Here is a 25,946-nt window from a genome sequence, read left to right on the forward strand (position 1 = left end):
AGACCCAGCACAACCAAAAATAAATAAATAAAATTCTATATATAAAATGGAAGTATGTGAAGTCCAAATTTTATTATCATTTTAAGATTCTATTCCAATGTGTTATATTTGTAATGTCTGGGAGGTTTAAAATAATTACCAGGTTAACATATACTTAAAAAAATCAGAGCCCTTAATATATTCATAAAAAGTATAAAACTGAGCTTAATTTTCAACTGTAATTCTGATAAACTAGAATCTTAAAAAAACTTTAAAAAAAAGAATCGTTGTCCAATTCAAGAAAAATTTATTCGGAAAAGGAATGAAGCTAAATCAGTTCTTCGTGTGCGTGCTCAGGCCTGTGTGACTCTTTGCCACCCTGTGGGCTGTAGCCCTCCAGGTTCCTTTGTGTATGGAATTTTCCAGGCAGGAATACTGGAGTGGGTTGCCATTTACTATTCCAGGGGATCTTCCTGACCCATGGATCAAACCTAGGTCTCTTGCATCTTCTGCATTGGCAGGTGGATTCTTTTCTACTGACCTACCTGGGAAGCCCTAAATTAGTTCCCTGGGGTTATTTAAATAGGCAAGATAAATAATAGCATGTGGTTTATTTCTTACAACAAAATGGCTTTTTCTCTCTCTACCAGAATCAAACCAAATGCTTTAAAACTAATGAATTTTCCTGTAAAGCATGACTGCTTGGCTTTAAGTTTTATAGTTTTATAGTAATTCTGTATCATTAAAAAAGAAACATTTTTAAAGAACAGTTTTAGTATTTACAAAAATTTACAGTGATATTACAGAGGGTTACCATATACCTTGCACTCGGTTTCATTATTAACAACTAACAGTGTTTTTAGTATGGTACATTTGTTACAATTAATGAACCAATATTCATACATTATTAGTAACTGAATTCCATATTTTTCTTAGTTTTCCATTTTTTTAAAATATAATTCTGTATCATTTTTATTCCTAAATTTTGTATTTTGCAGTTGAATATAGCTGGAAAGTAAACTAGTCTTTTGCCATTGCATATTTCATAAATGTATTTTTATTTCTCAGTGAAATAAACTCTGTGTTTATTCATGATTCCTTTTTAGCTTGCGAGGAAATATTTCAGTAAAAGCGGTTAAAAAAGAAGTAGAAAAGAAACTGCGATGTCTACTTGCTGATTTACCACTGCCCCCTGAGCTACCAGGAGGAGATGATCTCTCAAAGAGTCCAGAGGAAAAGAAAACAGCAACACAGTTACATAATAAAAGGAGGCCTAAGTATGTGCTTGCTTTCTACCTGCTCTTAAATTGGCCAGAGATGATTATCATCAGAAAAAAAATTATAAAATATAAAATTAAGACTTTAAAAAAGTGTATTTTTTCAGCTTAAGTATATGAATAAATTTTATTGGAGCTTTGGAAATTTTTTTCATAATTGCCTGAGTTCTTACTTAAAGTGACTAATAAAACCACAATTTTTTCTCAGTTTGTAATGTATTGATTTCTTGGGATATTATATGTGTTGAAGAAAACTTCTATAATTAATATATTTAAATGACAGAAATATTGAAATTGGGCAAGGTGGAAGTCAGCATTCAGTGAGCCCAAACAAAATTAGAAATGGGCGAGCTGCTATGTTTTCCTTTCCTTTTAGCTCCATTTGCTCCCATAACTAATATATTCTTCATTTTGCAAGAGGTGGAGTGGAAGAAGGTTTGAAATCTGTATCCTAAATTAGCTTCAAGTAAGTGCCTAGAGATAACTCTTTCCCTTGTAACCTGTTCATCAGTTAAGGAGAAGAGAACGATTCCTTTTTTTTTTTTTTTAACTTAACCAAAGAAAAGTGTGAGTAAGCCTTTGAGTTAGATCTGATTTTAGAATTGCTGTTTCAGGTAGTGTCTAGTATAAGAATATGAAGTGATTTTCTAGTGTAGAGTAGAAAGCTAGAAAACTTTTAAAATAGTCTGTCCTTGAGTATTGTAGCTTAATTACTTAAATACTATTACCTGCCAGAATATTAAAATACTACAGAGTTACATATCTTCTTGGTGAGCGTCAAATATTTGTTGTATACATAATGCACACTTTTTAAAAAGTGTGGATTCCTAAGGGATGATTATATTAATATTTCTATATTCTCTTGACTGAAGTCTTTCTGGTGCTTCTGTTTTTAAGATAGTTTTATTGAGCCATAAGTCTCAATATGCTTTATATGTTAATATGCTTTATAGTTAGATCTGTGGTAATTTTCGGATTTTTAAACTTGACTTTTGAAAGCAAGTACGTATAGATTTGTTGTCAGTGAAGGAAAAAGAAAACACTCTGGTGGTTGATTAGAGAGCTTTGACTCTTTGGACTGGTGTTGCTTTGGTCCACTCACTGAAAAATTACATTGTATTTCTGAAAGTCCTTCATAAACACTTTACTTCTCTTTCCTATTCTGTTAGTCTACAGAAGGAAAGTCAGTATGCAGAAATAATAACTTGACTTTCATGAAGATTTATAGTACCAACTCATAGTGTTACTTGTCTTAGATGATCACTAATATACAAAGGTGAGGGGAAATAAAAGATTTAAAATTGGGTGGAGGGTGGATACTGCGTATTAAATAGTTTATTCAGTTTGCTTGATTGTATATAAAAACTTCAGAACTATATTTGATAGAATATGTGGGCCTCGCTTTGGTGAAATCAAAGAGAAAGATATTGACTGGGGAAAACGCTGCGTGGATAAATTTGATATCATCGGAATTATTGGAGAAGGCACCTATGGACAAGTTTACAAGGCCAGGGATAAAGACACTGGTAAGAATGCCAAGTATTTTGGATCTTTGGGTCTATGGAATGTACTTAATTCATGTTTCTCTTCTAATGTATAACTTGAGGAAGTTTCAGGAAAAAGTTAAACTTGAATTTATCATGCTCTTGTTTCATCTTGTTTTTGGTTTCATTTTATATATAGACTAACGTTAAGATATGAGTTCAGGTAACAAGGTGTACACATATATATGTTAAAAAATTTTTTTTTTTAGTATTTATGTTGTGTAATATGGGGGGATTTAGATTTTTTTGTTCAGTAAAATTTTATGTTGTTAATAATCAGATGGAAAGTACCTTGACCTTAATTAGTAAATTTTGTTCTATTAAGACTTATGTGACACCTATATTTTGGCCCCCCCCCCAAGTTATTTTTCTGTAGAAATTATCCTTTATTTGGGGCCAGATTTAGCAGTGTAGTCTTTCAGATTGTAATGAGTCACCTGAGAGAAAGTTTTAAAAGTCTTGGAGCAGAGGAAAAAGTAATTATATTAGAGGTCATCATATATTTTACTAATAAATAGTGCTTAGAACCAGTATTTAATTTTTATAGTTCCTTGTTGATATAAACCAATATATAAAATAGTATAGATGTTTGAGGCCACTTAGTATAAGGGAGACTACCTTATGCATAGAAACTTTGAAGTCAGTTATAGCATGCAGCAATAAAGTAATGTTTATAAAGATGATTCTGCATTATCAAAAGAAATTGAATTATAAAGCAAGGAATCATACTGTATTTTAGAGTTCTGTTTAAAAGAATCAACTAAGTTTTAATGATTAAAAGTAAAAATGTCCTTCCTTTGGAAAATTTATAAGTACTGAATTCTTCTTTTTTCCTACAAAGAAGTGGAATGAACAAACTTGTTATAGTGAATTTTCTCTTAAAATAGGATTTCTGTGTGTGTGTTTCAGTACACACACCAGGCTTTTTTGGTAGCTCAGATAGTAAAGAATCCACTTGCAAGTGGGAGACCTGGGATTCAGTCCTTATTGGGAAGATCCCCTGGCAAAAGAAATGGCTGCCCACTCTGGTATTCTTGCCTGGAGAATCCCATGGACAGAGGAGCCTGGCGGGCTACAGTCTGTGTGGTTGCAAAGAGTCGGACATGACTGAGTGACTAACACTTCAATACTTAGATTATCTGTTACAAAACTTAGTTGTATGTAAATTATGAAATCATTTAGTGTTGAGGGAAGAGCACATAGTTTGGAGACAGCTAAACCAGATTTTGAGTCCCAGTTTCAGTACTAGATAACTGTGCATCTTTGGACAAGTTAATATATATGAGCATATCTTCTTATCTGTTTAATGTCCAGAGTTTTTGCATCTGTTTAGAGAGATTTTATATATGTATAAGCAAATTAGGTGTATATTTAGTGTTCCCTCTTCATTAAAAAAAAAAAAATGGCAGTATAATGTATCAACCCTCATTATCTTGCTTTTTTTCATTTATGCATCTTATCATAAAATAACAATACATTTGGACCTACTGTATCCTTTTTAACAGTTATATAGTATTCTGTAGTTTGATAAATACCCCATAATTTATTTAACCAGAGACTTTTTGAACCATAAATTTATAATTTGGTATATTGGAAACCAAAATATATTTTGTGGGTTGTAATTTCAAGAGGTAGGAACTGAAATTATGAATTAAAAATAGGGGGATTCCCTGGTGGTCCAGTGGTTAAGACTCCAAGCTTCCTCTGCAGGGGCATAGGTTTGATACTTGGTTGGGGAACTAAGATTCCCATGAACTGCCCGGCGCAGCCAAAAAGAAAAAAATAAAAGTTTAAAATGTTATTTGGTTTTGTTAGTTGGTAACCTGATTTTATTTACTTTTCTAATAGGAGAAATGGTAGCCTTAAAAAAAGTGCGCCTGGATAATGAAAAGGAAGGGTTTCCTATTACAGCAATTCGAGAAATTAAAATTCTCCGGCAGCTTACCCACCAGAGTATTATCAATATGAAGGAAATAGTGACCGATAAAGAAGATGCTTTGGACTTTAAGAAGGATAAAGGTATGTGTGCATATTTATATAATCAGCTCTGTATTCATGATGTTGCTAATTTATATATTTTGGTATTGATTATTTAAGTATTTATTAGGTACAGTAAAACCATTGCCTTAATATCAAACTTATTAAATTTTTTTCTAAAAATTTATTTCATTGAATTATAGTTGATTTACAGTGTTGTAATAATTTGTGCTGTATAGACAAGTGATTCAGTTTTACATTTATATATGTTCTTTTCCATATTCTGATATGAATTTCATGTGATGATAAACAGAATATTGACTATAGTTCCTTGTGATATATAGTAGGACCTTGTTGTTTATCCATTGTATTTATAATAGTTTGCATCTGATAATCCCAAATTCCCAATCTTTCTGTCCCCCATCTCCCCTCCTTCTTGGCAACCACAAGTCTGTTTTCTATGTCTGTGAGTCTGTTTTGTTCTGTAGGTAAGTTCACTGTGTCACATTTTAGATCTACATGTAAATGATAGCATATGATATTTGTCTTTGTATGACTTCACTTAGTATGATCATCTCTAGGTCCATCCATGTTGCTGTAAATGGCATTATTTCATTCTTTTCTGTGTCTGAGTGGTATGTATATATACCACATCTTCTTTTCTGTTCATCTGTCAGTGGACATTTGTGTTGTTTCCATGTCTTGGCTGTTGTAAATAGTGCTGCTGTAAACATTGGGGTGCACGTATCTTTCTGAATTGTAGTTTTGTCTGGATATATACCCAGGAATCAGATTGCTGGATCATAGGGTAACTCTATTTTACTTTTCTGAGGAACCTCCATACTATCTTCCATAGTGTCTGCACCAACTTATATTCCCACCAACAGTGCAGGACAACCTTTTCCTCCACACCCTCTCTAGCAGGTTATTTGTAGACTTTTTAATGCTGGTCAATTTGAACTGGTATGAGGTAGGTACCTCACGGTAGTTTTGGTTTGCTCTTCTCTAGTAATTAGTGATGTTGAGCATCTTTTCATGTGACTGTTGGCCACCTATATGTCTTCTTTGGAGAAATGTCTATTTATGTCTTCTGCCATTTTTCAGTTTGGTTGTCAAACTCTATTTTAAAAATAGCTGTGTTGAATTATTTTACATGTATTACCTTACTGGTTTTTGAGTCACCTAAGTAAATGTCAAAGCATACTTAGTACCAGTATTACACGTAAAGCATTCACTAGTAATATTTGCTTTGGAGGGGGCTCAATATATAATTTTTAGTTAGTTCAGTCACTTAGTCGTGTCCGACTCTTTGCGACCCCATGAATTGCAGCACGCCAGGCCTCCCTGTCCATCACCAACTCCCGGAGTTCACCCAAACTCAAGTGAATCGAGTCAGTGATGCCATCCAGCCATCTCATCCTCTGTCATCCACTTCTCCTCCTGCCCCCAATCCCTCCCGGCATCAGGGTCTTTTCCAATGAGTCAACTCTTTGCATGAGGTGGCCAAAGTACTGGAGTTTCAGCCTCAGCATCAGTCCTTCCAATGAACACCCAGGACTGATCTCCTTTAGGACGGACTGGTTGGATCTCCTTGCAGTCCAGGGGGCTCTCAAGAGTCTTCTCCAACACCATAGTTCAAAAGCATCTGTTCTTTGGCGCTCAGCTTTCTTCACAGTCCAGCTCTCACAACCATACATGACCACTGGAAAAACCATAGCCTTGACTAGATGGACCTTTGTTGGCGAAGTAATATCTCTGCTTTTTAATATGCTATCTAGCATATCTATATCTATGCTATATAATTTTTAGTCTTTATTTTTTAGTGATTGAGAAGCAGTTTATAGTAGCAGTGTTAGACTATATTTACCTTACAATTTTAATGTTAAAATGCCTCAACTTACAAGTAAAGTTTATGGCAGGCATATATATTATTTCTAAAAGTGTGGAGGCAAAAATTTTAACCTGAAATTGCTTTTTGATAAACTATAGTAGTATATGGTTGACTTTTAGCAAAAAGAGCTGAAAAGACACTAGCGTGCTTTTTGAAGTAGTTAAAAAGTAGTTATTACAGGATATATGATGGGTAAAAGAAATGCTCTCCCTCCAATAGGTTTTAGATCTTCAGAGTAAGATTTTGAAACCAAGATTGACACCCTGATAAATGGTTTTCAAAGAGTAGAATTCGTTTTCAAAAAAATAGGTTAAAGTAGGTATGTTCTGATTGAGCATGATTCTTAGCCTCCTCCCGTCCACAGCTATACACATCCACTATCTTATTCTTCTAGGGACCAAAGTATAAAAATGATTGATGTTATATATAGTAACCATTTCTTAGGAAGGAACCTATGTTTGAAAGTAGTCTGTATTTCTTATGGAGATCATCAGAATCATCTTTTTAATTGACATCACTTTCATTAGTTTTTTCCCCATAATAAAGCTAATTTCTTAGCCTGACTTTCAACCCAGATTGCCTTTTTCATGTTAGTTTTCATTATTTCTTACAGTGTAGTAGAAAGGAGACCTGTTTGACTTTGGTTGGAATGTCTGAGATTAGAGACTTAGCTTTTTAATAAGGTCTTTAGCCCTTCTGAGCCTGTTATTTCTTCACCCTTTAAAGGGAAATATTTCTCTTACTATGTAGTGAGAATTAAGATTTTATGAGTGAGGGTGTTGACAAATTTTGTTTTTTATTAATCTTGTACTATAGCCAAGTTAATATAGTACTTTTCCTGTAACGTATCCTGGACTTCATATTTTTTCTGATCTGTGGATCACATCCTTGTTTATTTTCCCAAACCCAGCCCAAATCAGTTTTTCTGATTGCTCACCAAACTCAAGTCACATTGCTTGTTTGGTCAGATAGGCCAGTGTACTTCTTTGCCCTGCAGCCTTTCTTTACACTGGCAAATACCTCTCCGACCCCAACACACACACACGGTTTGAAGGCTAGTTTCTCATTCTCTAGGTCTCTACCTGAGTGTTGTTTAGTGAGGCCTTACCTGGCCTTATGATAGAAAGCAAAGAGTAGCTAAAGAGCCTCTTGATGAAAATGAAAGGGGAGCATGAAAAAGCTGGCTTAAAGCTCAACATTCAAAAAATTAAAGATTCTGACATCCAGTCCCATCACTTCATGGCAGATACTTGGGGAAACAATGGAAACAGCGACATTTTCTTGGGCTCCAAAATCATTGCAGATGGTGACTGCAGCCATGAAATTAAAAGATGCTGGTTCCTTGGAAGAAAAGCTATGACCAACCTAGACGTCATATTTAAAAGCAGAGACATTATTTTGCAGACAAAGGTCCATTTAGTCAAAGCTATGATTTTTCCAGTAGCCATGTATGGATGTTGAGAGTTGGACCATAAAGAAAGCTGAGTGCGGAAGAATTGATGCTTTTAAACTGTGATATTGAACTCTTGAGAGTCCTTTGGACTGCAAGAAGATCAAACCAGTGCATCCTAAAGGAAATCAGTCCAGGTATTCTTTGGAAGGACTGATGTTGAAACTGAAGCTCTAGTGCTTTGGCCACCTGATGCAAAGAGCTGACTCATTAGAAAAGACCCTGATGCTGGGAAAGATTGAAGGCGGGAGGAGAAGGGGATGACAGAGGATGAGATGGTTGGATGGCATCACCGACTCAATGGACATGAGTTTGAGAAGGCTCCAGGAGTTGGTGATGGACAGGGAAGCCTGGCGTGCTACAATCCATTGGGTTGCAAAATGTTGGACACAGCTGAACGACTGAACTATACATGGCTGGTCTTCCCACTTTCCACCACAGTGTCCTTAAGAAAACAACATTAAGTGGTTTCACTGTATATTTTTGTGCAGGATCACAGAGAGGCTAAAGGAGCTTTTTCTGAATTAACTGAAGGAATGCAGGAGAGACTAATTCTGAATTTTTTTCCTAATTCTTTTTTCATCTTTAAGCAATTCCGTTTCTTTTTAATTATTTTTGAGGGAATCTTTGAACTTTTTGTCCTTTATAGTCTTTTTATTTTTAATGTGAGGTATAAGAAAACATTTCCTGTACCTCTAGATCTTTAGTTTCTGTGGTGGGATGCAATTACTTGTTTCAATTTTAGTACTCTTGTGTGCATGCTTCCCTGTTCATAACGTCAACTAAGCTATGAATTATGTTGCAGCAAAAGCTTTGCTTTGTTATTTTCTTCTTTCAACTGAGGATTATGAATTTACAGAATACTTTCTGAATGAATTTAATAATGTTCAATTAAAATTTTTAATGCAGTTTATAATTCTCTGATTAGAGGAGACTTTTTGTTTTACAGTTATATGAAGTATAAAGTAAAAACTTCAGTTATTGATCTCCACGTGCTGTGCTTGGTCGTTCAGTTGTGTCTGATTCTCTGCGACCCATGGACTGTAGCCCGACAGGCTACTCTGTCCATGGAGATTCTCCAGGCAAGAATACTGGTTTGGGTTGCCATGCCTTCCTCCTGGGGATCGTCCCAACCCAGGGGTCGAACCCAGGTCTCCCACATTGCAGGCAGATTCTTTACCGTCTGAGCCACCGAAGGGAAGCCCAAGATTTGCTCTCCATATCAAAATGTAAATATTTAGTATTCAGGTTAAAAACAAAGACTGAAATAATAGTATCAATATAGCAAAATAGTATTTTCATGTTTAAAATTAACATAATATCCTGGATAAACAAACCAGTATTAAAATTACTTTGTGTAAATTGTTAGCTATATTACAGTTAATACTAGTATTTGTTTAATGAGAGAATTGAGTAATTTTTTAATTTGGAGTTTTCCTGAAGATCAAGAAAACAGTTTAGTAATGCTTATGGCAAAATGTCACCTGGAGTGTGAAGTCAAGTGGGCCTTAGGAAGCATTGCTATGAACAAAGCTAGTGGAGGTGATGGAATTCCAGCTGAGCTGTTTCAAATCCTAAAAGATGATACTGTCAAAGTCCTGCACTCAATATGCCAGCAAATTTGGAAGATTCAGCAATGGCCACAGGACTGGAGAGATCATTGTCATTCAAGTACCAAAGAATGGTAATGCCAAAGAACATTCAAATTACCGACTGTGCAGTTACACTCATTTCACATGTCAGTAAGGTAATGCTCAAAATCCTTCAAGTTAGGCTTTAATAGTACATGAATGGAGAACTTAACATATTTACAAGCTCCATTTAGAAAAGGCAGAGGAACCAGAGATCAAATTGCGAATGTCCTTTGGATCACAGGAAAAGCAAGAGAATTCCAGAAAAACATCTGTTTCTACTTCATTGACTACACTAAAACCTTTGACTGTGTGGATCATAATCTATGGACAGAGGAGCCTGCTGGGTTACAGTCCATAGGGTCACAAAGAGTCAGACAGAACTGAAATGACTGAGCATGCACACATGCTGATATTTCATTGGTTTTGTGATGAGAGAATTATTGATTATTGATTGATTTGGTCATTTTTTTCATTCCACACACTGTGCCAGTTCAAGACTTGGGCTGACCAATACAGGATCCATTAGGCAATGTGGTTATTTGAATTTAAACTAATTAAAGTTAAATAAAATTAAAAGTTGAGTTCCTTGGTTACATTAGCGACATTTCAAGTGCTCTATAGTTGTATGTGACTACTGGCTGCAATTTGGATGGTGAAGCTATAGGTTGAAAGAAAGTGAAAGTCACTCAGTCGTGTCTGACTCTTTGTGACCCCATGGACTCACAGTCCATGGAATTCTCCAGGCCAGAATATTGGAGTGGGTAGCCTTTCCCTTCTCCAGGGGATCTTCCCAACCCAGGGATCGAACTGAGGTCTCCCACATTGCAGGCAGATTATTTACCAGCTGAGCCACAAGGGAAGCCCAAGAATACTGGAGTGGATAGCCTATCCCTTCTCCAGTGCATCTTCCTGACTATAGAATATTTCCATCAAATCAGTAAGTTCTAATGAACAGTGCTTGAGATATACAAGGGAAAGAAAAACATCTGGTCTGTGAATCAACTGAGCTTCTGGGAACCAGACAGATCAGTGCTTGCTAGAACTAGATCAAACTGATACATGAATGACAAGCTTATTTCTGCCTAGAAATTTTCCTCTGTTAATTTGTAATCGTTAAAATTTCAGTTGTAGGTGGTGAGTTTTCAAGAGAAGTGAAAGAATTTAAATACAGGCTGTGGAATCTTATCTAATAAGCAGGAGAAACTTTGTTAAAGAGTCTGCACGTACCATCTCTATACTATGTCTTCTTTTTTCCCAACTTAAAAAAGTAATAAACTGGTTGTTGTATTAAAAATACAATTTTCATGTGATGGTGCAGTGTCTAGCAGGTTATTGATGCAGGATTGAAAGTCATTTGTAAGTTTAAATTTTTTATATGCTGCTGTGTATGTGCTCAGTAGTGTCTGACTCTTTGTGACCCTGTAGAGTTTAGCGCACCAGGCCATTCTGTCCATGGGATTTTCCAGGCAAGCATACTGGAGTGGGTTGCTATTTCCTACTCCAGGCAATCTTTGCAACCCAAGAGATTGAACCTGCATCTCCTGTGTCTCTTACATTGGAGGACTGCCTGTAGTATGGTATTAATTTTGTCATATAAAAGATAAAACTTGTCTCAGATGTTTATCTGTATCTGATATTTTATGTGAAATTTCCAATTAAGGTATCTAGACCAGGGATGCAGAGTTTTAAGATCTTATACCCTCTTTTTGTGTAGCACTACTACTGTTTAGAATTAGTAACTTTTTTTGAGTGAGGCAGAGTATATCATGAGAAATGCTGAGCTGGATAACTCAAGCTGGAATCAAGATTGTCAGAAGAAATAACAATCTCAGATATGCAGATGATGCCACTCTAATGACAGAAAGTAAAGAGGAACTAAAGAGTTTCTGGATGAAGGTGAAAGAGGAGAGTGAACAAGCTGGCTTAAAACTCAGCATTCAAAAAACTAAGATCATGGCATCTAGCCCCATCACTTCATGGCAAATAGATGTGGAAAAAATGGAAACTGTGACAGACTTTATTTTTTGGGTTCCCAAAATCACTATGGAGGGTGACTGCAGCCACGAAATTAAAAGATTCTTGCTACTTAGAAGAAAAGCTATGACAAACCTAAATAGCATATTAAAAAGCAGAGATAACAGTTTGCTGACAAAGGTCTGTATAGTGAAAGCTATGGTTTTTCCAGTAGCTGTGTATGGATGTGAGTTGGACCATAAAGAAGGCTGGGTGCTGAAGAATTGATGCTTTTGAACTGTGATGCTGGAGTATACTTTTGAGAATCCCTTGGACTGCAAGGAGATCAAACCAGTCAGTCCTAAAGGAAATCAACCTTGAATACTCATTGGAAGGCCTGATGCTGCAGCTCTAATACTTTGGCCACCTCATGCAAAGGGTTGACTCATTGGAGAAGACCCTGATGCTGGGAGAGGTTGAAGGCACAAGGAAAAGGGGACGACAGAGGATGAGAAGATTGGATGGCATCATCGACTTAATGGGCATGAGTTTGAGCAAACTCCAGGAGTAGTGGACAGGGAAGAATGGGGTGCTGCATGCAATCCATGGTGTTGCAAAGTTGGACACAACTTAGGGACTGAACAACAACAGCAACTTTTTAAAGTGAGGCAGAGGAGGAGAAAGAAAAATACTAGACTTTATTTGATTAAAAAAGTGGTGTTTACTGGTTTAAATTTGGGAAATAACACATAAAGAATAAAATGACCCAGATATTATCACTAATGAAATTTTCTGTAATTTTCTTAATATCTCTTTTCTCTATACATGTGATTATTTATTCCCAAACTGAAGTTCTGCTTCTGTCATTAATAACTTGCTTTTTTATTGGAATAGTGTCACTTGGATAGACCATATTTCATTCCTCCATTGTTCCACATTTTATTTCTTGCAGGCATTTCAACTACAGTTTCCTATACTGAAGAGTTATATTGGATAATTCTAGTAGTTATTGTAGCTTTTCATATACCTTTAACCAAACAGAAATTTATCTGCTAGAAAAAGTCCTAACAAGTTCTGAATTATAGATTTGATGAGAAATGAAGTAATGAGTGATAAAAGATTCTGTATAATAAGCACGTATAATTCTAGCAGTCAGTGAGTCCATATGCCTTTTTGAATAAAACTTATTTGCATCTGATTATTCCCTTAACTTCATTATAGAAATGGGATTACTAGGTCAAAGGATTTGAACTTTTGAAATTTCTTGACACATAACCACATTGTTTTCCAGACAGTTTGTGTCCATATACGCTGTGAAAAGTAGGGCAGCAATAGAACAGAATAGGAAAAAAAGGGAACTGCCTCCACTTGTTAAAGGGCATCTGTGAAAGATAAGGAGGTCTGCTCTTGCCACTTCTATTCAACATTACCAAGGCAATTAGGTAAAAAAATGAAACACAAAGTAACCATTTGGAAAGGAGGAAGTAAAACCAACTCTAATCAGTTTGTGTGTGTGTGTGTGTTTGCATGTATACACAGTACAGAATATTCTGTGTAATCCACTAAAAATCTGTTAGAACTAATAAATGCAGTCAGCAAGGTGGCAGAAGATCAATATACAGAAATCTGTTTTTCTTTACACTAGTAGTGAACTGTCTAAAGTGAAATTAAGAAAACTTACATTAGCATTAAAAAGAATGAAATATCTAGGAGTAAATTGACTAAAAAATTGTAAGCCTTTGTACCCTGAAACTTTCTGCCATAAGGGTGGTGTCATCTGCATATCTGAGGTTATTGGTATTTCTCCTGGCAATCTTGATTCCGGCTTGTGCTTCTTCCAGTCCAGCGTTTCTCATGATGTACTCTGCATAGAAGTTAAATAGGCAGGGTGACGATATACAGCCTTGATGTACTCCTTTTCCTATTTGGAACCAGTCTGTTGTTCCATGTCCAGTTCTAACTGTTGCTTCCTGACCTGCATACAGATTTCTCAAGAGACAGGTCAGGTGGTCTGGTATTCCCATCTCTTTCAGAATTTTCCACAGTTTATTGTGATCCACACAGTCAAAGACTTTGGCATAGTCAATAAAGCAGAAATAGATGTTTTTCTGGAACTCTCTTGCTTTTTCCATGATCCAGTGGATGTTGGCAATTTGGTCTCTGGTTCCTCTGCCTTTTCTAAAACCAGCTTGAACATCTGGAAGTTCACAGTTCACGTATTGCTGAAGCCTGCCTTGGAGAATTTTGAGCATTACTTTACTAGCGTGTGAGATGAGTGCAATTGTGCGGTAGTTTGAGCATTCTTTGGCATTGCCTTTCTTTGGGATTGGAATGAAAACTGACCTTTTCCAGTCCTGTGGCCACTGCTGAGTTTTCCAAATTTGCTGGCATATTGAGTGTAGCACTTTCACAGCATCATCTTTTAGGATTTGAAATAGCTCAACTGGAATTCCATCACCTCCACTAGCTTTGTTCGTAGTGATGCTTTCTAAGACCCGCTTGACTTCACATTCCAGGATGTCTGGCTCTAGGTGAGTGATCACAAGAGGAGAGTGAAAAAGTTGGCTTAAAACTCAGCATTCAGAAAATGAAGATCATGGCATCTGGTCCCATCACTTCATGGGAAATAGATGGGGAAACAGTGGAAATAGTGTCAGACTATTTTTTTGGGCTCCAGAATCACTGCAGATGGTGACTGCAGCCATGAAATTAAAAGACGCTTACTCCTTGGAAGAAAAGTTATGACCAACCTAGACAGCATATTGAAAAGCAGAGACATTACTTTGCCAACAAAGCTTCGTCTAGTCAAGGCTATGGTTTTTCCAGTGGTCATGTATGGATGTGAGAGTTGGACTGTGAAGAAGGTTGAGTGCCGAAGAATTGATGCTTTTGAACTGTGGTGTTGGAAAAGACTCTTGAGAGTCCTTTGGACTGCAGGGAGATCCAACCAGTCCATTCTGAAGGAGATCAGCCCTGGGTGTTCTTTGGAAGGAGTGATGCTAAAGCTGAAACTCCAGTACTTTGGCCACCTCATGAGAAGAGTTGACTCATTGGAAAAGACTCTGATGCTGGGAGGGATTGGGGTAGCCGGAGAAAGGGACGACAGAGGATGAGATGGCTGGATGGCATCACTGACTCTATGGACATGAGTCTGAGTGAACTCCAGGAGTTGGTGATGGACAGGGAGGCCTGGCGTGCTGCGATTCATGGGTCGCAAAGAGTCGGACACGACTGAGTGACTGAACTGAACCCTGAAACGGATAAGGCAATGGCACCCCACTCCAGTACTCTTGCCTGGAAAATCCCATGGATGGAGGAGCCTGGTAGGCTGCAGTCCATGCGGTTGCTAAGAGTCAGATATGGCTGAGCAACTTCACTTTCACTTTTCACTTTCATGCATTGGAGAAGGAAATGGCAACCCACTCCAGTGTTCTTGCCTGGAGAATCCCAGGCTCAGGGGAGCCTGGTGGGCTGCCATCTATGGGGTTGCACAGAGTCGGATACGACTGAAGTGACTTAGCAGCAGCAGCAGTACCCTGAAAACTGCAAAATATCATTGAAAAAATATTAAGACCTAAATCAATGCAAGACATTGGATCAGATTCATAATACTCCCCAGTTTGATGTACGTATTCTATTCAGTCTCTTTCAGAATCCCAGCTGGCTTCCTTACAGAAACTGACATGTTGATCATAAGATTCATATGAAAATTCAAAATGTGAACTAGTAAAGCAAAAAAAAAAATTAGAAAAACAAAATTGGAGGGCTCCTACAAAGTGATCTCAAATATTACTACAAAACTAGAATGATCAGGACTGTGTGGTACTGGCTTTAAGATAAATATAGAGATCAGTGAAATACAATTGAGAGTCTAGAAACAGACCCTCTTAGTTATGGTCAGTTGATTTTTTTTATGAAGATACCAGGACAAGTCTATGGAAAAAAATAAGTTTTTTTAGCAATTAGTGCTGGGTCAAGTGGGTGTCTATCCACATGTAAAAGAATGAAATTGGACCCCTTTCTCACAGTATACACAGTAATTAACGGAAAATGGATCAGGAACCTAAATATAAGAACTAAAACCATATAAAACTGTTCGAAGGAAATCTAGGAGTAAACTTCATGGCCTTGGATTGGCCAAAGCCACCTTAGTTCCGGCACTAAAAGGAGAAACCAAAGGAAAAAAATAATTTATTGGACTCGATGAAAATTTAAAACTTTTTTCCTTTGGTGGACCCATTGGAAAAGTGAAAAGAGAACTCACAATGGGAGAAATATATAAATCATATATCTGATAAGAGGCTTGTATCTAGACTATATAAAGAACTCTTAGAACTAAATGCAAAGGATTTCGGTGGACATTTCTCTGAAGAAGATATGCAAATAGCCTATAAGCACATGAAGAGATGTTCCAGATCATAGTCATTAGGGAAATACTGATCAGAACCACAATGAGATACCACCTTATTCACACTATCAGTTGACCATAATTAAAAGGATAAGTAATAACAAGTGTAGGGGGAGATGTGGAAAAATCAGAAGACTCGTACATTATTGGTGGACTCTAAATAGTACAGTGGACTCCTTTGAGAAGCAGCCTGGAATTTCCTCAGATTATTATATGTGACCCAGAACAGCTTCTACTCCTAAGGATATATCCAGTAGAAATAAAAACAGGGTCTACACAAAAACTTGTATACCGATGTTCATAGCAGGATAATTCACAGTAGCTCCGAAGTGTAAAGAACCCAAATGTGAATCAGTTGATGATAAGCAAAGTCTGTTATATTTATACAGTTGAGTATTACTCTGCCATTAAAAGGATTGAAGTACTTACACTAACAAATTGGGTAACTTAGATGAAATGCACTCATTCATAAAAGCTCAGAACCTACCAAGAATCATGAGGAAATAGAAAATCTAAATAGACATATAACTATTAAAGAGATGCATCTGTACTAAAAAAAAAATCTCTAGACTTCCGGTTCAGTGACAACTAGGTGTTGAACAGCCATCAACAGGAGGACACTGGAACCCAGCAAGAAAAGATACCCCGGGTCCAGAGACAAAGAAGAAGCTACAATAAGATGGTAGGAGGGGCACAATAATGATAAAATCAAATCCCATACCTGCTGGATGAGCAAGCTACAAACTGGAGAACAGTAATACCAAAGAACTTATCTCATTGTTGTGAAGGTTCAGAGCCCCATGTCAAGCTTCCCAGCCTGGGGATCCAGCTGGGAATCTGAGCTTGAAGACCAGTGGGATTTGATTACAGATAGATCTTCCACAGGATGGGGGAAACAGAAGCTCCACTCTTGGAAGGCACAGACAAAATCTTGTGTACACCAAGACCCAGGGGAAAGGAGCAGTGACCCTTCAGGAGACTGAACCCAGACCTACCTGCTAGTGTTGGAGGGTCTCATGTAGAGGTGTGGTTCAGCAGTGGCTTGCTGTGGGGATGGGGGCACTGGAAGCAGCAGTCCTGGAAGGTGCCCTGTGAAGTAATTCCTCTTGGAGTTTGCCATTAACCCTACCATAGAGCCCAGGGCTGGGTCACCTCAGGCCAAACAACTAACAGAGAAGGAGGGAAACCCCACCCATATGCAGATAATTGGATTAAAGCTTTATTGATCAAGGCTCTGCCGACCAGAGCAAGACCCAGTTTTTCCCATTTAGTCTCTCCTATCAGGAAGCTTACACAAGCCTGTTAGCCTCATCTCCTGTTAAACAGAAGCAAGAGGAACCACGTTCCCATAACTGCTAGTACGAAAACCACATTACAGAAAGTTAATTAGGATGAAAAAGCAGAGAGTTATGTCCCAGATGAAGGGACAAGGTAAAACTCCAGAAAAACAACTAAATGAAGTGGAGATAGGCAGCATTGTAGAAAAAGAATTCAGAATAATGGTAGTGAAGATGACCCAGAATGGAGAACATGCAAGATATGTTTACCAAAGACCTAGAAGAACTAAAGAACAAACAAACAGAGATGAACGTTACACTAGAAGGAATCAATAGCCGAATAACTGAGGCAGAAGAACACATAAGCAACCTGGAAGAAGAATGATGGAAATCACTACCACAGAACAGAATTTAGAAAAAATGAAAAAAAATGAAGATAGCTTAAGAGACCTTTGGGACAACATTTGCATTATTGGGGTGCCAGAAGGAGAAGAGAGAGAGAGGACCCAAGAAAATATTTTAAGAGATAATAGCTGAAAACTACCCTATCATGGGAAAGGAAATAGACAATCATGTCCAGGAAGTGCTGAGTGTCCCAGGCAGGATAAATCCAAGGAGGAGCACAATGAGACAGATTGTAATCAAACTGACAAAAATTAAAGACAAAGATAAAATATTAAAACCAACAAGGGAAAAACAAAAAGTAACATACAAGGGACCTTCCATACTGTTACCAACTGATTTCTCACCGGAAACTCTACAGACCAGAAGGGAATGGCATGATGTGTTTAAGGTGATGAAAGGGAAGAACCTACAACAAGAATACTCTACCTAGCAAGGCTGTAGTTCAGATTTGATGGAGAAATCAAAAGCTTTCCAGACAAGCAAAAGTTAGGAGAGCAACACTACCGAACCAGCTATATACAACAAATGCTAAAGGAACTCCTCTAGCCAAGAAACACAAGAGAAGGAGAAGACCTACAGAAAATAACCCCAAAACAATTAAGAAAATGGTAATAGGATGATAAATATTGATCATTACCTTAAATGTAAATGGATTCAGTGTACCAATCAAAAGACCTAGATTGGCTGTGTGGATGAAAACGTGCATGTATGCACTTCCACTTACCACATCACTCTACATAACCCCTTAAATTGTATGTAATTATTTTCTCTTGTTAGGTTAGTCATGTTTCCATTATGGCTTGCAATTATAATTATCTTTTGATTTTTGCCTGGCTATTGATTGTGAAAATTGATAAAATCTTTTCTTTGATTATGTAACTATTCGCTTAGTACCATTGTGTTATGATTGGTCAACAGAAAATCATTGAATTCTTTATCACTGAAACTAGCATTTAATAGAAAAACCTGTAATCACTTCTAAAAATCCAGATGCATATCAGGATTATCTTGGAAAATTTTGGAAAATACAAATGCCCAAGTATTGCTTCTTTCTCCAAGGTTCCAGATGTGTTTCTAATGAGCAGCCATGTTTAAGAAGAATTGGACTGTATGACTTTACTTTTATCTAGTTTGTTTCACTTTTTGTATTTCATATTCAGTGTTCCCATTTCATTTAGTTTTTGTTTTCCAGGTTCTCTGTCTCTCTTTTTTTTGATGTTCTTTCTCAACCCTTTATCAAGAAAGTATAAAAGATTTTGCATAAATATATATGTATATAAATAGTATGTATAATATATGTTTCAGAAAACTGAGGAATTTTTGCCTAGCCAAAATATTTATGACATTTTGATACCACTTGTTTGAGTTAGTATGAATAGTTTGCTAGATTTATAATTTATATTCACTCGAACTTTGATACAATTCCATATATTTCGGCATTTAATATTGCTGTTAAAAATCTAGGAAGTTTATTATGTTAGTTATCTTTAAATAAAAAATTTGAATAAGGCTTGAAACTTCTAACCCAATTCTGAGAATATAAAGAGATACCATGTTGCTGAAAAAAAAAAAAAAAAAACCCAGGAAATTAACATGTGATACAGTATTATTAACTAAGTACAGATTTTGTTCATATTTCACAACACATAAAAAAATTTTCAACAAAAAATGCCCAGGTCCAGATGGTCTTGCTGATGATTTCTGTCAAAAATTTAATGACAAATTAACACTAATCCTATCCAGACTCTTCCAAAAAATTTAACAGGAGAAATACTTCAAACTCATTCTCTAAGCCTAGCATTACTCTATTACCAAAGCTCGGCAAAGACTACAAGAAAACTGTAGAATAATACTTCTGATGAATATTCAACAGACTAAATTCAGCAATGTTTTGGAAGGATTATACACTATGATCAAGTGAGATTTATTCTTGGGTTGCAAAAATGATTCAGTGTATTAAAATCAATGTAATATATTATTACAATAAAGGGGAAAAAAAATCATCATAATCGAGACTAAAAATTTGTCTTAGTCTCTTAGTCTCTATTTCTCAAAAAGAGAAAAAACATTTGGCCATTTAATGCACTTTTATATAATAGAAACAGTCAACAAACTAGGAATAGAAGGAAACTGTGTCAACATATTAAAGAGCATATATGAAAATTCCACAGCTAACATGATGCTTAGTGATGAAAGACTGAAAGCTTTTCTAAAATCACGTAGAAGACAAGACTATAGTTTCCCCATGCTATCTGAAAACTGAGGGATCTTGTGAAGCCTTCTGTAAGTGAATGGTGTAAAGGGAAGAAACAATTACTTTAGGACACATCTTGCTAATAAAATCAAAAAATAAATTGAGATAAAGTACAGCTATGGCAGCCTGATGCTAAGACTGTGAGTATAGTTGCGAGGGAAGGAGCTTGGTAGTGCCACTCTCATTGCTCAGAGTGCATTCTGCCTCTGTAATGGATCAGTGTAAAATCAATACTGAATGCTATTTTTGCTTTTTACCTTTTTTGGTAACAGTAAAACTCCTCTTACAGTTAGTGAAAACAGATACTAATGTAGGTCTTCTATAAAAAGCAAAGTGGTGTAAAATGAACTTTCTAAAAATGGGATATACCTGTACCTGCTTTTGATGCTTCTGTTCAGCATGGTGATAGAATTTCCAGAGCAAGAAAAAGAATAGATGCCCAAATAGGAAAATAAGAAATAAAATTATGTCTTTTTATAGATAACATGATTTTATGTGTAGAAAACTCTGTTTCACACACACATGCACACAGTTAGAATTAATGAATGCAGCAAAGTAGCAGGGAACAAAATCAACATCCAAAAATCAGTTGCATTTCTATACTCTTAACAGTGAAAAATATGAATTAAAAAATGTAGAAAACAATTCTATTTACAATAGCATCATAAAGAATAACAGGAATAAATTAGTCAAGGAAATGAAAATGTTTTACACTCAAAATTACAAGGCAGGAGGTTAAGGACACCAATAAATTACAGATATTTGTGTTTATGGATTAGAAGACTTAATAGTTGTAAGGTAGTAATACTACCCAAGGTAGTCTGCAAATTCAGGGCAACTCTAATGAAAATTCCAACATTGATTTTTTTTCAGAAAAAGGTTTATTTGTTTTATTTAAAAAGTATAATGTAAAATATCAAATCTATGCATAAATTTAAAAATAGTATAATGAAATAACACTCCATGTACCCATGGCCCACCTTTACCAATTATCAACTCATGGCCAGTCTTGTTTGTATATGATCCATATCACAGTGATCTAAACTGCAATCTTAGGAATCTAGAAAAAGAACAAATTAATCTCCAAGTAAATAAAAACAAGAAAATCAAGAGTGGAAATCAGTGAAATAGAAAACAAATATGGTAATAGATTGAAAGTGAAAGTGAAAGTGAAAGTGAAGTCGCTCAGTCGTGCCTGACTCTTTGTGACCCCATGGATAGTAGCCTGGACCAAGCTCCTCCGTCCATGGGATTTTCAAGGCAAGAGTACTGGAATGGGTTGCCATTTCCTTCTCCAGGGAATCTTCCCAACCCAGGGATTGAACCCAGGTCTCTCACATTGTAGAATAAAACCAATATGTGATTGTTCGAAAGTGGGAATATCACTTCAAAAGTGGGAATATCACTTCCAACCCTACAGATGTTAAAATGATACAGGAATTATGACAACTTTATATTCATAATTTCAACAACTTAGAGGAAATGGACACATTCCTCAAAGGGGAGAAAAAAGCAGGGCAGTGATAAATCTGAGTAACCTTTGTGAAAGGGTTGTGGGACCCAGTGTGTGTGTGTGTGTGTGTGTGTGTGTGTGTGTGTGTGTGTAGGGTCTTAAAGCACCCTGCTGGTGTGGTGTCTCAATTCTGACACTGTCTACTAGAAGTTAGAAGCAGATTCCAAAGGTGTAGGGCTCAGTCCCGCAAAACTGCACTCTACTTCAGATGCTGGTCACAATCCCAGGTTGTTACCAGCACTTCTGACCAACCAGCTATAAATCAGAAGTTTCCACAACCCCCTCCTTGGGTTCATTTAACTTGGTATAACAGCTCAAAGAACTCAGGAAACTTCATTTATTCATTGGATTACAAATTTATTACAACTTGACAGTAAGCGATACGAATCAACAATCAGATGAACAGATACATATGGTGAGGGTCCAAAAGGGGGAGTTTCTGTCTTTGTGAAGCTTAGGGTCTGGCATGGTACACAGGGAGGCATATTGCTTCCCTAAAGGGGAAAACTCTTGAAAACCCTTGGCCCCCGTTTTTTTGGTTGTTGTTGTTGTTTTGTTTTTATGCAGGCTTCATTACATAGCCAAAATTGATTATTAACTTACTGGCCATTGATGATCAATACTACCTCTGGCCCCTTCCTCCAGAGTGGTTGCATCAGTTTCATTCCCAGCAACAGTGGAGAAGGGTTTGCTTTTCTCCGCACCTTCTCCAGCATTTATTATTTGTAAACTTTTTAATGATGGCCATCTTGACTGTTCATCTTTTTAGTGATTTATACGGAAAGTATCCTGCGATCTGGTTTTGTTGTTCACGGTGTTTTTCTTATGTTATTGCTTAGTATTTGTTGAGTTGAATTGAGAAAAATATTTATGAAACAAATACTGTATTGTTTTCTGTTTCAGAATAACTAAATGAACCTTTCAGGATTGTGAATTTTGCATGATCAGTAAAAGTTATAGGAAGATGCTTTTAGTTATTACATCAATAAAACACAAATAGTGCTTTTAAAGGAAAGAAATCGAAATCTTAACTAGTAATGACTTCCTTCTTTGAGTTACAGGAAATAAAGAGTTAGCCTCATGTGTTGAAATTTAGAGGTAACGTACATAGATTAGAATGTGTAGGTGCCCATTAGGAGGTGATGTATGGCAAGAGGATTGTCAGTAGTTTAAAAGGAATCTGTAGGAAAGTAGGTAAAGGGTAAGGTGGACGTGGAAGGGGTGTGGGGATTCCGTTTCCCTGCTGGTATTTCCTGAATAGCTGAACAAGAAATAGGTTATTTTGATGCAGATGTTATAAGGTAATAGTAATGGGAACTATGTGTAATGGTTGAGAGCATAGTTGGAATCTGTGCTTCTTGCACTATTATGTCCTCTCTGTTTTCCTCACCTGGAAAATGATATAACAATACCTAACTCATAGGTTTGTTGTATCAAATGAGACAAACTGTGTGAAGGGCTAAACCTAGACATTTGCACATAGTAAGCACACAGTAAAGTTTGCTGTTATCATAGCTTGGTGGTTGATTGTGAGGGCAGAAATAGATTAATAATACAATAATTGTTTATAACCAAGCACAGAGGGTAGGTGTTTGGGAGAAATGAATATTTTAGTGTTAGTCTTTAGTGAAATTTGACTATGTGGAGATCAGATATCAGGAATGGTGCTGACCCAGAAGTTGAAGTAAAGAAACTTTCCTGAAAGCTTAAAAACAGTCTCTATTAACAGCAAAAGTTGTTAAGAAGAGTAAAAAATTTGTCACATCTGATCAGCTGTGATTGACTGGTTAACCACCAGAAGTTAAAAAATGAATTTTTTGTGCGAAGTCACTTCATTCGTGTCTGACTTTTTGCGATTCCATGGACGGTAGCTCACCAGGCTCCTCTGCCCATGAGATTCTCCAGGCAAGATTACTGAAGTGGGTTACCATTTCCTTTTCCAGGGAATCTTCCTGACCCAGGGATCGAACCTGTGTCTCTTAAGTCTCCTGCACTGGCAAATGGGTTCTTTACCACTAGCACCACCTGGGAAGCGAGCCCCAGAGTTCTTTGGTTGGATCAAACCCAAGCAGCCAAAAGGAAGTCGAAAGGGTAAAACTCAGTAGCAGGCAGTAGGACAGATGCCAGTTGCAGAAGCCATAGACTGCTATGGGTGTCAGTAAGCTGAAAGAAGTCTGCAGTTAAATTCTGTGGTGGGGAAAGGGAAAGGGAGTGAACTAAAAGACAGCTGTTAGATTGCTCTGTGGTTTTTGAGCCCTCTCTGAGAAAGCAAATAACCCATTTTGCTTCATGATGAAAAGGGGATGGGACACTCAGGCTGAGGGATTGTTTTACTCTTGCCATTAGTAGGTGTGTGATAATGGGCAAATTATTTAGTGTCTCTTGAGCCTCTGTGTTACAAGGAGATAATACTTGTTGAGTAATTGTGAAGCTTAAATGAGATAATATGTGAAGTATTTTCACCTCTGTAGTAGTTTACCATTTTTTATGCTTACTGTAGTGTCATCCTCCATACTAGTATGTCACTCTTAAAGTGAATGTTATAGAAGAGACTTAATATAATAGTTGCTAATCATGCAATTACTACTTAAGACTTTCAGATTTCTTATTTCTTTTCATTTGTGTGCAGAATTTTGTTGAAAGTCATTTGTTAGAATTTGGAAGGTACTATGCCGTATGTCATATCTTTAGAGATGTATCTTGTGTTTAAAAGAAATATCTGCAGCATCAATGTTCTTTTTAACATATAGGCAGTTTTCCTTTATAACTCAAAAAAAGGTTTACTAGAAGAAGACATAAACCAGGAACAAAACCCCAATAATTTCTAGTAAGTATTAGCAAAAATATTTAGCTGCCAATGTAGGAGACATGGGTTTGATCCCAGGGTTGGGAAGATCCCCTGGAATAGGAAATGGCAACTCTCTCCAGTATTGTTGCCTGTAAAAGCCCATGGACAGAGAGTCTTGGCAGACTACACTCCATGGGGTTGACGAGTCAGATATGACTGAGCCACTGAGCACACACATACATAAAGGAAACATAATTTAAGTACAACATATTTTTTACCTGTCAAAAACTGGTGAACTTCTCTCACCTGATTCTATATAGAATTATAAAAAAATAACATATCTGGTGAATTAAAGCCCTGGAAATGTAGAAATAAAGAACATAAATGAGTAGAATAGAGACATAGACATAGATGCTCTGACATCTGGCCAACAATAAAGGCTTTCCTGGTGGCTCAGACGGTAAAGAATCCACCTGCGATACGTGGGAAACCTGGGTTTGATCGCCTGGTTGGGAAAATACCATGGAGGAGGGCATGGCAACCCACTACAGTGTTCTTGCTTGGAGAATCCCATGGACAGAGGAGCCTGGTGGGCTACAGTCCGTGGAGTTAGAGTCAGACATAATTGAGTGGCTAGCACAGGACAGCACAGCAAAGAGACGCCAACTGGCTCCCTCATTTTAGTTTCTTGGCAGGCATTTTTGTCTGTGTGAATAAGTATACACCTTATTTAATCATTAAGTTGACATAATCAATATTCTGTGAAATAGACATTTTTTTCTATATCATAAGCCATTTTTTCCCTGTAGTTTTGTAATTTGGATATATTTTATTAGACTTTCCTCTGTAAATAGGCATTGAGACTATTGGTTTTTAGCTTCTTTTAGTAATGCTTTATCAAACACCGTTAAATGTAAATCTATGTATAATTCTTGAGTCTTTTTATAGATACATTCTTAAAAGTGGAATTGTTAGGTTAAATGATACAGCTTTTTAATGTTACTAATTACAGCCAAATTAACATATAAGAAAGCTTATACCAATTTACATATTCATTATAATTTTGTGTGAATGCCTTGTTTAATGAGTCACAGTTCATTATTGATTTTACATTTTTTGTCCAACTCACAAGAGAAAATAATAGTTTTTTGTTACTCGTGAGGTTAAATATTTTTTTCATGTTTTTTTTGCCATTTCTTCTGTGAATTGCTTGTTCCTTTGACATTTTCTTACCATCTGGGGAGATTTATTAAAATATAGATGTTGATGCTTCACATGTTTCATATATCATAGTTAATTTTTCCCATTCTGTTGTTTGCCTTTAACTTTTTCTATATTCTTTGTTAATTTATATTTTATATATGGTCATTCTGTCAGTTTGGGGCTTTTTGAGGGAAAGTGATTTGTCTTATGCATAGTCTTCTAGAAAATTATGAGAATGTTTTTCTGAAGTTTTTTTCAACTTCTGTTTTAGTTTCAAATTTTTAGATATTTAAATCATTTTTATTTTATTTTGTTCTGCTATCTTTAACCAAGTTCCCTTATGTTCTGTGCTCTCCTTATTTATTGACCCTTTTGCATGTTCTGCTACCATAC

The 25,946-nt window shown here is 36.5% G+C and overlaps 1 protein-coding gene across 8 annotated transcripts in view; it reads left to right on the forward strand.

Annotated features, from left to right (window-relative positions):
• The window catches only part of CDK13 (cyclin dependent kinase 13), a 125,555-nt gene that overhangs the window by 39,001 nt on the left and 60,608 nt on the right, over nucleotides 1-25,946 (forward strand). For all 8 annotated transcript variants that reach the window (XR_015162291.1, XR_015162292.1, XM_086395992.1 and 5 more), the window contains exons 3-5: nucleotides 1,086-1,256; nucleotides 2,643-2,782; nucleotides 4,649-4,819. Coding sequence is in view for 6 of the 8 variants with exons in the window: in XM_086395992.1 (XP_086252118.1) it covers nucleotides 1,086-1,256; nucleotides 2,643-2,782; nucleotides 4,649-4,819 (482 nt within the window). In the remaining 2 variants the exon portion in view is untranslated. The remainder of the gene's footprint in view (nucleotides 1-1,085; nucleotides 1,257-2,642; nucleotides 2,783-4,648; nucleotides 4,820-25,946) is intronic.

This window comes from Bos grunniens, chromosome 4 (assembly GCF_055505025.1).
Source record: "Bos grunniens cultivar Pamir isolate PY7600 chromosome 4, Bosgru_T2T1.0, whole genome shotgun sequence".
NCBI lineage: Eukaryota > Metazoa > Chordata > Mammalia > Artiodactyla > Bovidae > Bos > Bos grunniens.